The following is a 14,426-nucleotide window of genomic DNA, read 5'->3' as shown; positions in this document are numbered from 1 at the left end:
AATTATTCAATAATTGAGAACTTATAATAAATCAATATACAACTTATTTTTATATACGCAATAAACATATTTATCTTATAATTACTATAGATAAATAAAAAATACCGAAACTGTATCGGCATGATACGATACCGAAACCGTATCGTTCCGGTCTGAGACCTAAATCTCGGCACATGTCGAAATTTTAAACCTTGATTGCAATAGATGGACACTAATAGGATCAATTTTTTTTTATATAAAATATTTATTTAGTTCAATTTAAATGTATAATTTTTTTTAAATTTGAATATTATCTTATTGAAAAAAACTTGCATTCATAATTTTCAATTTTGATTGAGTTGAGTTCAAGGTTTAGGTTTTTAGAGATTTTATACTTATAAAATTAAATAAATTTAATTACAAAATTTAAAATCTAATTTTAACCTAAAACATATTTTACATTCCAAAATTTGAAAAATCATAGATCTCTCTATTTTTGTCCACTCTAATAATGGTAGTTATGTATAAGAAACAAAACCAAATTAAAACTAAGGATTTTGAATTATTTCAGTGTATTCAAAAATTTTATTTAGTTTTTATTTAACGCTCAAAATTTGTATTAAATGCTCATGAACAAATTTTAAATATAATTATATAAACTTATAAAAATATACATTCATTTTAAAATGACAATTACATCTTCAACAATGAAAACGTCTCGAGTCTTCAAATTTAAAATTGCTTCAATGTGCAGAATTTGAAAGCAACACATGCTTTAGTTTATAGAGTAGCAAGGGAGGTCCTATTTTCTTGTTTAATAGTTTAGCCTTTTTCCGGCAAAATAGATTGTAACTGCAAATCATTATAAAAAAGTACACAATTTATATGTGGCTAAATCTTAAAATAAATCTTAATTTGTTGCAAGTATTTTTAGCTCTAAATTCTTAGATGATCAAATTAATCAACAAATATAAGCACAAGAATAAACATGTATTAGTAATTTAATCCATTATTTAGTAAATAATTAATTACAATAAAAAGTTAATTAAAATTTACAACTTATACTAAATAAAATTAATCATATTATTATTAATAGTTTAATTAAATAAATATTAAAATGGTATTTGCATGATACAATATGATATAAAATCTTATTGTACCAAAACTCCAACATGGCTTGTTTATCACAACAATCATATTATTCAATAGCAAAGATGAATTTGCTTTAAATGTTAGCCAAATTGCTTTGGTTAGTTTCCATGAATTGTGAAAATTTATATTTTCACCTAGAAGTGCAGCACAACATAAAAATTTGACTTCCCATGGAAACAGCGGATCTCAACTCCCAATTAATAGTAATGTATCTTAAATAATCTATCCTTTGATAAATGTCAGTGCAGGCTGGATAAAACATCTGGTATATTATAACTATATAGACTGATATTTTTGTTTCTTAAAACAGGAAACTACCAGGTAGATAAATCGAAAAAGGACAAAAGTAGATAAATAAATTAACAAGATTTCTACTCAGCTGCTTCTTTTGCTGGAATGGAGTTACTTAATTTCTTTGACCTCTTTATCTAGGTTCTTTTCACCATGTTTGGTTCACATCTTGCTTCTGTCATGATTAGATTGGTTTGGAGCCATCTTCTCTAAAGCTGCAAAGTTGATTTTTTTGTATGTCCAGTTGGATAGAATAGTTACACCAAGTCACTCCTCTGTGAGCCCATTTGCTTTATAACCATATCATTTACCAAATGAAATAGAAAAAGCTATATTATAGGCATCTGACAATATTGTCAAATTCTTTCTGCTTTAACTTTACCCATAAACAGCTACAAGGAAACAACAAAGAACTTACAATCCAAGAGATTCCTATGCGAGACTCCAATATAATTCCATATTGAATTGTGGGGGAGTTTGTACTGTCAATATGTCTATACTCTATTGTGTATCAATATTTTGCTTGATGGTTCACGGTTTTCAATGTTTATGGGTCATTTTTAGGGGCTAGGTTGTATTAGTCCTAAACATGTACCCAAAGGACCACAAATAAACTATAAATCTTAACTATTTATGGTCAAATACACAATTCTTATTCCTCCTTCAAACTCAATGTAGGACTATATCCTTACTAATAAGTCATTCTTTGCATATTGGGAAACTGAATGGAGAATGAAGAAAAACCATAATTGTTAAAAAAAAATCAGTTGATACTGATATGGGTTGCCTAAGTTGCATCAATATTAGCAAAGTCTGACCAATTTTTCTTGAGATCAATATCTCATATTAGATCCATAGTTTAAAGAAAGTAAAAAATTTGAAGAAATTATCTAGAAATAGATTAACTCCACTGGAAAATATATTAAATTGATTGAAAGCTCATTAAATCAAAATGAATGAAAATGATGCAATAGGAAGAAATTTTATCAAACGAAATTGAATTAAAAAAGTCAACCAATCTAGCGAACTGTCTCTATTTTGCCTAAATATTAGTTAAGGCATACAGTACATTGATATGGTCCTTGTTGCTCCTGTGAATTTAGAATAATCTTATTGTTTCAAGTGATCTACCACTATGTCGACGAATCAGCTTATCTATCTCTTCTTCATTCAATATTGATAAATAGCTTTATTGACCAGTATTGCCTCAAAGTCCATTTTCAACTAAACCCAATAATATGAAATATTAAACAATAATAATCTATTTTAGTAAACAACATATTAATATATGATATTGTTTATTACTCTATTGATAATGCAACAGAATTTATTAGTATATTTTTAATTATTCATGCTTTATTTTCTATCCATCAATAAGCTAAGACATAAAAGGGCATCTCGGTGAACAAAACTCTTGCCAATGCGGGTCTTGGGGAAGTCTGTACGCAGCCTTATTCTGCTTTACAAGAGGCTGCTTCCGAGACTCGAACCCATGACCTCTAGGTCACACGGCAATAACTTGATCGTTGTGCCAAGACCCTCCTTCCAATAATCTAAAGACATACATTTAGTTAACAATACAATAATGTTTGATACGTCTAGAAAAAGGTTAACAATCTAGTGAAAGCTGATATCATGCTCGCTATTAATAATGCTAAGGGTAGAGTCATAAGATAAGCCCCTCCTTTTATTTTAAGTGCTAGTTCTGAGTCAGCTTATGCTTCTCAATACTAAACTGGTTCTGTAGACATATGCAGTCTTTCGCTTGCCAGTTGAATATCCATTGCATGTCGGGCCGGTTAAACAAATAGTTAGACAACCAGTCAGCCACACATGAGTAGGGATAATGGTTTACAGGACATTTGCTTTCAATGAAGGAAAGTGCAAACTATGGAATAAGTGAGCAAGATAGGCTATTAATCCTTTACAGTAGTCTGTAAATGTTCCCTTTATTTAGAAGTTTCATTAACATCTTGATCTCATTGTTCCTCTAGAGATGGCAAGTATGATCAGGTTAAGTCTATTTCAGAATTCCTTTCCATCTCATTAAATAATGATAATACAATATTGTTAACCTAATAATATCAGTAATATGAAATCACTGGTAATTCCATTAATCTAATTAATTGAATATACTATTTCATTAATTGTATTGTGTTATTATGTTATCTCATGAGAGAAAATATTTATCCTTACTATGACTCTAATTATGACTAATTGTCATGTTTTATATCATAATTATTTAAGACTTCATCAATTTTGATTTCACTTCTCCTACCAACCGATCCAATCAATACTTAGATTTTTTGACCATCCAGTCCCAATACAGATACTGATTTTGACAACTATGGTGAAGACACCTCTGCCACTTAGGGTGACGACCTAGAGTCACAATAAATTTGGTTAAGATCCATGTACAGTAGATATACATTAGGTTATTGATATAGTTTTGTGCCTGTTGTTAAGGCCTAACACAAGCTTTTCTTTTTTCCATCCAATCTTGGGACTGATATTATCCACGTTATTTAGGTAATGAAAGGAGACTTGAGCCTTGATGTGGAGTTAGCATCACATAAGTTTGAGGATTTTGAGAGCTTGTATCTGTTTACTTGTGCTAATTGCTAAATCTGCCAAATTAATGTGTTGAAAATTGTCCATGCTAGGATAAATGAGTATACTTTTTCCAGCATAGGATTTCCCAGTATCCATGGATTTTGCACATTCAAACTGCTACATTCTGCTCATTTTTTTGTCTGCTTTTTTCCTTGTGCTAATTGTATGGATGCAAAGACATATATGATTTTATGGTACTGATGCGTGGTGTGAAGTGCTTAATAATGATATACATGTTGAAAGGCACTTGCGGAGGGACATGAAATTTTATATGAAACACATAACCTGCAAAGTCGCATCTGTTTCTGATAATCTATTTGTTGCTGTGCCAAAACCATTTGTTACAAATGCTTCAAGTAAAGAAACAGTAGAGCAGAAGCTATTTTCTGTCTCCAGAAGTGTTCAACCCAGTTCAAACATGGAGGAAGATGACAAGAACATAGGTGAAGCCAATGTGCGCTCTTTGGTGTCTTTTTCAGATTATTATTCTTCTATAACTTCCCAAGATTACTCCAATGCCTTTAAGCTGAGCATGCTATCATCATCCAAATCAAGGTTCGAGGACTCTAGTATAATGCCATTTGATGGAGTTGCCACTTCAGGTAAGCAAATTGCAATATCAGAGGGAGAGAAGGCATTTCTCTTCTTTTCCTACATAATTTGTGTCTATATGCCTTTTCTTTGTGTGTGTGTGTGTCTATATATATATATATAGCATGTGCGTATATATGCTTGTTGCCAAAGTGGAAATGACATCAAATATTAAATTTCCTTAGGTACAAGGATCTTATAGGTTGGTCTTATTTTCATGAAGGTCCATGAATTATGCATTTTGCATCCATGGTAATCTTGACAAGTGTAATCTAGAGGTGGTTTTTCCTCGTGGAGTATTTAGCCTTTTTCGTAATATATACCTTTTATTTTCATGTTGATAGTTTATACTTTACAGTTCCAGCTATAAAGTTCATACTTGCACTTCTTTTACCCCTTTTCTGGGTCTGGGTTGATGCTACTGGATTTATTTGTGCTCAGTTGAACATGGAATTTTACAAGCAACCATCCACATACCTTTCAGAGCTGTGATCTTCATTGCTGTTAGAGTTACCCTGGCATGCACATGCATACACGTCCTCACAGATATATGTTCAGTGAAGAAGAGATCATAACTAGTTTAGGTAAAACTAACAACTTTTGATACCAATATTGAACTAGATTCCAATCTTTGGTTATTTTGGAAAAATTGGAAAAAGGAAAATGCTAATAGTATATCTTTAGTTGTCCCTATGCCACTAAGCATTCTATATCGATCTTATATAGAAAGTTAAATTATATATGTAATAAGCAGTTTTGGAAAACCGACACCAAAATTTGATAGCTAAATTTGTCATAACAATTGAAATAATTGAAAGTTTGGATAGCATCAATGAGTTAATGTGAATAAGTATTGTACTGGAGATGCTAGTTACTATGAACAACCTGAACATCTGATTCATCTTTTGAAGTCTCTACAAGGATGGCGTTCATTGTTAACTGTTTGTGGTGATGGAAAGTTCCCCTTGCCTATGGTTTGCAGCTTTAGTAATTGTTTAACTGAATTGAATATATATGTCTTCTATCCTCTAGTATGTAGCAACTATGAATTCTATTCTCCAAGTATTATAAGCTTTTAGTGATCTGTAGTTGACAGAAGATGACTTTTCTGTGATCTAATCACATTAAGAACGATTTCTATCAGCAGGAAATTCCTTTTATCTTAGTTTTCCATGATCATTGTCCTTTTCAGGGGTATATTTTAAAGAACAAAGAAATCTGTCTGGTAAGCAGGTCCTGGAGGGCAATAATGATTTAGTTTTGCAGTATGATTCCTCTGAAAAGCCAATTCTTTGTGCTGCTTGTGGACTAAGGTCAATACTTTATATCAAGGAATCTATGAAGTTCCAATTTTCAGAGATTCAGGATGCAACTAACGATTTTTCAAAAGATAATTTATTGGGAGAAGGTGGATTTGGTTTTGTATACAAAGGCCAACTTAAAGATGACCAGTTTATTGCAGCAAAAGTACGAAAAGATGAAAGCACCCAAGGATACAATGAATTCTTTTCTGAAGTGCATGTTCTAAGCTTTGCAAGACATAGGAATATTGTGATGCTTTTGGGTTATTGTTGCAAGGAGAAACATAATATCTTAGTTTATGAATATATCTGCAACAAGTCTCTTCATTGGCATCTTTTTAGTAAGTAGTAGACCTATTGCTGTCATATTGGAATCAACAAGTGTCATATATTTTCTGGTTTGGCTGCTATAATGTTGAATGAACTTTTTTGTGGACTATGTAGATGAATCTGCTGAGCTTCTTGAATGGGATCGTAGACATGCTATTGCTTTGGGAATAGCAAAAGGTCTCCGTTTTCTGCATGAAGAATGCCGTGGTGGTCCAATTATTCATAGAGATTTGCGACCAAGCAATGTTCTGCTTACACATGATTTTGTTCCCATGGTAATTTTTTTTAGCATTCATATCCGTTGGTTTCTGCTTCAGCATTACTATTTCAGATGATGAATTTTGGTTTTCTATGAAATAAGAAACTGGAAACTACATGAGGCAACTGGTTAGGTGATAGGATAATTTATGATGCTGTAGTACAATTAATTTTAGGAATTGCGGAATCCATTGTAGTATTTGATTTTGCTCCTAAGAATGATATCAACATGCTTAAGGAGAACCACATGACAGTGAACTTTGTTATCTATCGTGAGATATAAACTAACTCACAACTCTATAGGTTCAATTAACAAGAAAGTTTTGCTTGGTCTCATGTGTAAGTCTTGCACAGTGCACTAAAGTAATGAATTCTCCATATTATGTCCAACATCAGTGTGATGAGATTTCACATGTCAATCAGTATTGATTGACACAATCAATGAATCATCCCAATCACCAATTGATATTGATAGTGTGGTATGAGTAAATGTCAGTGTCACTCGTGCCCATAGAATTTCAGTGGTAGTACAAATCAAGATAGGATTCTATTCTCGCAGCTCATCCTTTGATTGTCATTCATGCGGAGACGAAATATTATAAAAAGAGAGGGAAAGGGAAGAGGGGTGAGCACCAAAATGGAGCTCCAGAAGCAACAAACACGAGTAACACTATAGCCAAAGAAACCGAGATGTATCTATGATTTGTACCTCGCTTGTTTCTTCTCTAATTGTATTATGATATAAGTCCAACTCCCAGTAATTTATTGACATGTACTGATGGATATATGGAGATTCGAATATTAGATGTCTTGAGAGCATTACTTAATTTCAATTTTAGAATATTGTGGAGTTAATCTCACAAAAATATTACAAAAAATATTCTCATTCAATCTATGACACTCATTCTGGTGTTAGTAAGGTATAAAATTAGTTGATAGACTTGTTATATTTTTATTACTTGCTTTTCAAAATAATGACTTTGCAGTTGTTATACTCTTGAGAGGTAGACAATGTAAGTGGAAGGAATTACATAAAACTAGATACTTGAAAGTGTGCTATGTCAACACAAGATAGTAGCGAAATCAACATTTCAAGTTTCGATTTATTCTAGTCATCACAGGCGGACTGCTCGCTTACTCACACCTCTAGCCTACCCACGCCACCCACCTACCTACACTACCTGCCTACCCACACACGAAATGCTCGACATTAGGCAAAAGCGAAATAATTGACATCAGACGAAAGCTTAGAGACAGAGAAATAAAAAAGAAAGATTGAGGGGAGAGAGAATCAGAAGGGAAAGAAATTAGTAAGAGAAATGATGGAGGACGATGAAAGGGATGGCTGCAGTGAGCAATGGGCGTTGCAGGGGTTAGGGTGCGGTAGTTATGGTAGACGTCCATTTCAATAATGGATGGCAAGGGTGGGCAAGTTGCGACCATTTAGATACTTAAAAAATATATAATTCATAACATTATGAAAATACAACCAACTTTATTAAATACAGCCGAACTTGATTTTCCTATATATAAATTTGGTTTAATTTTAAAATAGACCAAAATAAATGCAAATCAAGTTCAGTTTGGATCCATTTAATTCTAATCACCATATCTACTTGAATATCTTTATTTAACCCTAAATCAACTTCCACTCGACTATAAAATTTCAAATATTTGTTTGATTTAACTTAATTAGTTATCTAAAAAAAAAATTTAAATAAAAATTTAAATGTCTAGGTTCTTGTCCTCTCCTTTATGTATTCTCTCAATTTTGATTTGAACATCAGCAAATAACTTGGATTTTACACATCACTTTGATTAATTGAAAAATTATTTAATTACATTTTATAAATATTTTTTTTTCATAATTTTAAATTTATTTTATTAAAATATTATATTGTGATTGTGAACTCATAACATAAAATTATTTTTTTTAAAAGTCTTTGTTTCAAATTTTGATGTGACTTTATCAAACAAACATTCTTCAATCTAAAATTTTTAAATTTAATTCATTCAAGTTTAAACTGAGTTTCATATATTTAATTTTTATAAATTTCATACTTATAAAATTTAATAAATTTAGTTATAAAATTTAAAATTTATCTTAAATGTAAAATATAATATTGTAATCCTAAAATTTGAAAAATTATGAATCTTTTTATTTTTCATTAATCTAATATGGAAGAAATAAAACCAAATTAAAATTAAATAATAAGTTTTAAATTATTTCATTGCATGCATCCAAGAGTTTTTTATTTAGGTTTTATATCGAATAGATTTTAAGTTGGTGCTTTATGACCAAAAGGTCACTAGTTCGAATCTTGGAAATAATCTCTTGCAAAAAGCAGGGTAAGACTGTGTACAATGGATCCTTCCCCAGGATCTCGCATGGCTAGAGCTTCGTGCACCGGGCTGCCTTTTTTTTTATCAAATAGATTTTAAGTGTAAATTGTTGTGAAATGGAAGAAATATAACTAAAGCTAAAAATAAAAACTAATGATTACAAACATTTTTAATTTTAAAACTAAGATAATTAAATTAATCGACAAAGATGAATAAAAGAACAAATATATATTAACAACAACAACAACAACCAAGCCTTATCCCACTAGGTGGGGTCGGCTATATGGATCCTTTTACGCCATGAGCTCTATCGCCTAGTATATCATCATTTATACTTAAATAAATTTTATCTTATTTTGCTAACCAAGTCTTTTTTGATCTTCCACTTCCTCATTTGATATGCAACAAATTTATATTACAGTATAATTAATTACTAAGTAAATAATTAGTTATAATAAAAAGTTAGTTAAAAATTATGTATATTAAATAAAATTAATTATGCTATTATTAATAATTTTATTATAAGTATCAAAACTTTATTGACACGATATGATAAGGTACCAAAACTATATCGTTCTAGTCAACGATTGAAACTCCGACATGACCGAGGTTTTAAACCTTGAGCGAAACTATAAAATTCTAGTAGGAGTCTGTAACTTCAAAACACTACTCTAAACCTTAAATCACATTTTTTTCACCTTATTTCTTTGGTGCAATTTAACCTTTTGAGAGTGTCATATTAAAGCAAGAGTATTAAGTTCACGTGATTCCTACAAAAGCTTGAATTGTACCCCCATTGTTGTGCTTTAATTTTTTTTTTCTTTTATCTAGCTTTCTTCATTTGTGTATGAGATATCACATTTATTCATATTTTTTCACAACACAATATGATAAAAAGTGCTTTTTGAACAGCTTGGGGATTTTGGTCTTGCTAAATGGAAATCTAATAGTGATTCATTCCAAACACAAGTTCTAGGAACTTCTGGGTAGGAATCTTCTGTCTCTTATGGTTTGCTAATTTAATATTTCTATGGACATCTTTGAACTTTTTTTGGATGTGAATAACTTTCTGATATTTTGCAGGTATCTTGCACCTGAGTATGCTGAATTTGGTATTGTCTCAGTAAGGACTGATGTTTACTCATTTGGAGTACTTCTTTTTCAGCTGATATCTGGACGTCCGGTAATTGATGAAGACAATGGGCATCCCCAGCATATATTGCAATGGGTATGAGCTTTATATCTTTATTTAAATTATTGTGTTGCTTATCAGATTCTAAAAGATTATGTGCATGTAACTCTATTCTTTGGTAATTGTAGGCAGAACCGTTAGTTGAAAATCTTGCACTTCATGATCTTATTGATCCTGTCCTTGGAGAATCTTATGACACTTATGAGTTATATCGTGTGGCTAGAGCAGCATTTCTCTGTGTTAGGAGAAATCCTGAAATGCGTCCATCTGTGGGAGAGGTTTGTATACAGATCCTTTTTGTTATTTTGTTTTATGAAACACAAGATAAGTACTTCCCTTTGATAGATGGTTTCATTGTGTCTCAGATTTTTGTTTAATCTACTGAATTCATTGGTCTTTTCATGCATATTTTTTTTAAAAAAAGCATCAAAGATTATGTTATGAGTATCATATTAACAGTAATTGAAGTCACCTCTCAAATATTATGTTTGTTATGAATATAATTTTTGATTGGATACGTTAATCCCAAGTCCATCTTATTGTATTAAAGCCAACAATCTTTATCTCAATAGGGCATGTTAGGGAAAGTAATTGGTGAACAATGTCTAAAACTGCTCTTACATTCACATTGCATCAAATAACTGCCTTTCAATATTACTCCATCTTCCTCCTACAGAAATAATTTGACCTTACGAGAGAAGAATTTCAACCGTGTTTGGATTAAGTGTGCAAATGAGATCTAGAATCCATTATTGATTGTGATGTCAAGATTAAGCGGATATACCTGTATGTTTATTGAACAACATGATCTTTATGCATTCGCTATTTCATGAACCTATGTATTTTTGATGTAATATCTGATGACCTTTTGCATTAATCCTTACTGGTTATTGAATTATGGAAACTTTGGCTTTTGAGGAATTTGAGTTGCTCATCTTCAAATAGTTTATTTTGAGTTGCTCCACTAACTTACTTTTACTGGAACAGGTTGTTCATCTTCTCGAAGAAGGTCATGTCCGAGACTTAGCACAGCAGTTCGTCCCATACTATACAAAATGATGATCATTCATGGTGATACCTCAGTGCCACATATGCCTGTAGACCATTTAGACTATCAATATCCTTTCGTCAAAGAAATGTGCTCATTGTCATCTATGTTCATGATAATACGTTTTTTTGAGGAAAATGGAAAACCATAACTCTACCAGGATCCATAGCTGGTGCCATACTAGGAAATGTAAATATGTTGCCATCAATGACCCATACACTTTCACTCTATTTGCGATGGAAGCAAATGTCTTTGGTGGAGAAAGAGACACCTTTCCTCCGATGGCTCTCCTTTGCTAGCAATCAATGACGAGCAAGCGAAATTATGTTGCATGGGGGCAAGGGCATGGTAGGCAGTGAGTGGGTCAGAGTTAGGTTGGTGCAAAGATATGTGGATGCAGCAAACTGGATTGGGGTGAGCTCATGTCCAATCTGAGGAAGTGGGTGTGAGAACAAGATCGGAGGTAGGTCAATGAAGGTAGTGGCAACAGAGGTTAGTCTGGAGGGTAGGGGATGAAGGCCATCAGAAGTCAGTAGAGTTCGGGGTTACATGCAATGCTGAATGGGCAAGGGGAGAGGGCTGTTTGATAAATGCATTTCTTTCAGACATTTTCCCTTCTTGTTTTTCCTTATCATTCCCATAAGAATGAATACTATGATTTGCATTTTGAACAGGCATAGATACAACATCTATGGGATTACTTCCATCTTGAGAGTTAATTGTTGGTTTTGTACCATACCTGTGATCTCTCCTTATTTGTAATCCAATACACAAATCAATTGGTTCTGTCATATTAGCTCTTCCCCTCCTAAGCAATCAGTTTTTCCCCAACCTTTTCTCACCTCCTTTCTTTCTCCCTTTTTTTTTCCCAGGGTAAGCTGTAAACCTAACTGTCCGGGTCATTTAGAACAGAATTTCCAATTATTATGCAAGTTTTTAGCTGAATAAAGATAAAAAAGAAAAATCACAGCCAGATGTTGAAAAACAATAGACCGTGTTTTTATGAGTAGCTACAACACTACTCATTCATATGTCGTAAAATGTAAAATTTAGATATCATGCATTCAATTTAGTCAAAATCTCATTTGATATCAACAAAAGACGTAAGGACTTGCAAGATTCCAAGAATATCACTGTTTATACATATTCAAGGTAGCACATTCGTTTGTGCATGTTGGTTTCTTAATAATGGCTTCAATATAAATGAAAGAAAACTACAAAATATTCACTTTGATTAAGGAGATGAAAATGATCTCTATAGAAAACAACAAAACTGCTGTTGCTTATTTTTTCACTACTGACTTGTTATCTTAGTTATTTGGCCTATTGATAATAATGAAATTGTTGCAAATTATAACATGAGATTTTTGTTTTTAAATTATTTACATGACAGTCGACTTTGCATTTCTTCTGTTAAATACTTTTCCCCATGCGTTATAGTTCATCCCTATTCATATATCACTTTATGAACTTTGCCTACTCAAACTTATAAAAGTATCAAATTCATATCAATTCCCCTTGATGCACTAAAATTCTTATCAGAATATTTTGTGTGGGCACATCCTGATTTGGCTCAACTTGCTTTCATCTTACCAGGTTAGCAATTGGATAGACCAATTATGAATGTATGAATTACACAAGCATTCACTTTTGTTATTGATGTGATTTGTTCCGTCCACATTCATTGCACTGGTTGATAATGAATGTGGACGGAACAAATCACATCAATAACAATGTAGGAGTTTTCTATATGTGAGACGATAATTCTAAGAATGTTGGTTGCTTAGATGGAATTTTGTGAACGCTTTTTAATTTATTTTGGTAGTCGATGAAAAATTTCTGTGGAACTAGATTAATCACCTCCATAATTAATTGATTCGAAGAGCTGAACATCACAAGAAAAAAAAACTCAATGAAATTGCCCCAGTCTAGGAAAGTTGTTTGGCTAATGCTAATAAGCCTCCATGATTTGCCCTATTTCAGAGTGTGGGTCATCTCGGAGAGGTCGTTAAGATGACGATTTTATCTTTTACCACCAGAAGATTCACAATGTAAACTCCTAGGTAATGGTGCAGCTGTAGGGTATCTTTTCAGTTTCCTAAACATCTAAGGATCGAGTTCCAGTTTTAGTGAATTAATAAATAAATTTTCCTTGATGAATAGTTGACTTAAGAATGCTGGGTTGATGGGTCACCTGTTGTGAGTACTTCTCGATTTATCCTACTAATCAGTGGGATATTTCTGTGGTGTTGGATCGATCATTCAAGGATTAGGTCTGACCTCGGGTCGGGTCTGAATTAGACTTGGCCCGACTTGGACCTAGCCTTGAATCGGACCCGACCCAAACCTGGAACTTGACCCGGCTCAGACTTGGAACTAGAATCGGACCTTCCATAGACTCTACTTAGACCTGAAACAGGATCAACGTGCCAGGTACCCGCTGACCTGGTTCCAGTTCATCCCCTCCAGAAATCGCCCATTAGCGGTGAATTACCGGTTCGAATTGACAGTTCTATTTTTTTTTTTTTTTTTTTTTTGTGTTTTGGGCCATTAACCGACGATTATAGTGGTTGGGATGAAAAAAGAAGGGATTTTTTTTTTTTGTATTCTTTCAATGGTTGAGAGCGTTTGATCATTTTTTGATCAATAACTATGATTTAGTGTCAGTTGCTCTCCAAACTCTATAAATAAAGAGCTCATTTCATTATTTATACATACATCTTATCTATTCTCATTTTTAATTTCGCAATCTCTACACGCTTTTGACTCCAATTCTCTATACTTTAGACTTCCTCTTTCGAGTTCCAATTACAATGGAAGGAGGCCGAGGGCGAGGAGGTTTATCATCTTGATCTCGGAGGGGCAAAGAAATAACGAATCTGAACATTCAATCCACCGATGATGAGAGTAACTTCCAAATCCGACTTCGACACTCGAAACATAGAAATACCGATGCAATTACTTCTAAGGTTCAGGAAATTTCTCCTTTAAAATCTTCTATTTTTACTAAACATTTTAATAAAGTTACTTTTTCGTCTAGAGAATTGGGTGAAAAATATAAGCACTGTAATGCTTCATACAAAATCTAAGCCGATGTCGATTATGGGTCATTTTAAGAATATCTTTCATTTAGTTTTGAATCTAAATGCTCTTTTGAAGATTTTTATAAAGAATCTTTTAATCCATCTACTAAACACGTACCTAGAACTATACTTATAAAATTAATTAAAAGATTAGTAAAATAAGGAAAAATAAATTAATTGAAGAATTTAGTAAATTAAATAATAAAATTTCTTTATGTTATGATATTTGGAGTAATTATTGGCAA

At 32.4% G+C, this 14,426-nt stretch overlaps 1 protein-coding gene across 2 annotated transcripts in view; it reads left to right on the top strand.

Moving 5' to 3' along the window:
- LOC122005721 (receptor-like cytosolic serine/threonine-protein kinase RBK1) overlaps positions 1–11,326 on the top strand; it is a 54,826-nt gene extending 43,500 nt beyond the window's left edge. The window contains exons 4-10 of one of the 2 annotated variants that reach the window (XM_042560864.1): positions 4,279–4,637; positions 5,819–6,268; positions 6,372–6,532; positions 9,771–9,844; positions 9,942–10,086; positions 10,179–10,328; positions 11,038–11,326. In XM_042560864.1, coding sequence (XP_042416798.1) covers positions 4,279–4,637; positions 5,819–6,268; positions 6,372–6,532; positions 9,771–9,844; positions 9,942–10,086; positions 10,179–10,328; positions 11,038–11,109 — 1,411 coding nt within the window. In that variant the 3' untranslated portion in view covers positions 11,110–11,326. Of the gene's footprint in view, positions 1–4,278; positions 4,638–5,818; positions 6,269–6,371; positions 6,533–9,770; positions 9,845–9,941; positions 10,087–10,178; positions 10,329–11,037 lie in introns of those variants that run through there. The other variant, XM_042560865.1, reaches the window with a different exon arrangement.
- Positions 11,327–14,426: the final 3,100 nt, after the last annotated feature.

This window comes from Zingiber officinale, chromosome 7B, assembly GCF_018446385.1.
Source record: "Zingiber officinale cultivar Zhangliang chromosome 7B, Zo_v1.1, whole genome shotgun sequence".
NCBI classification, from domain to species: domain Eukaryota; kingdom Viridiplantae; phylum Streptophyta; class Magnoliopsida; order Zingiberales; family Zingiberaceae; genus Zingiber; species Zingiber officinale.
Note: the sequence above shows the minus strand (reverse complement) of the source record. Positions and strands in the feature narration are given on the sequence as shown.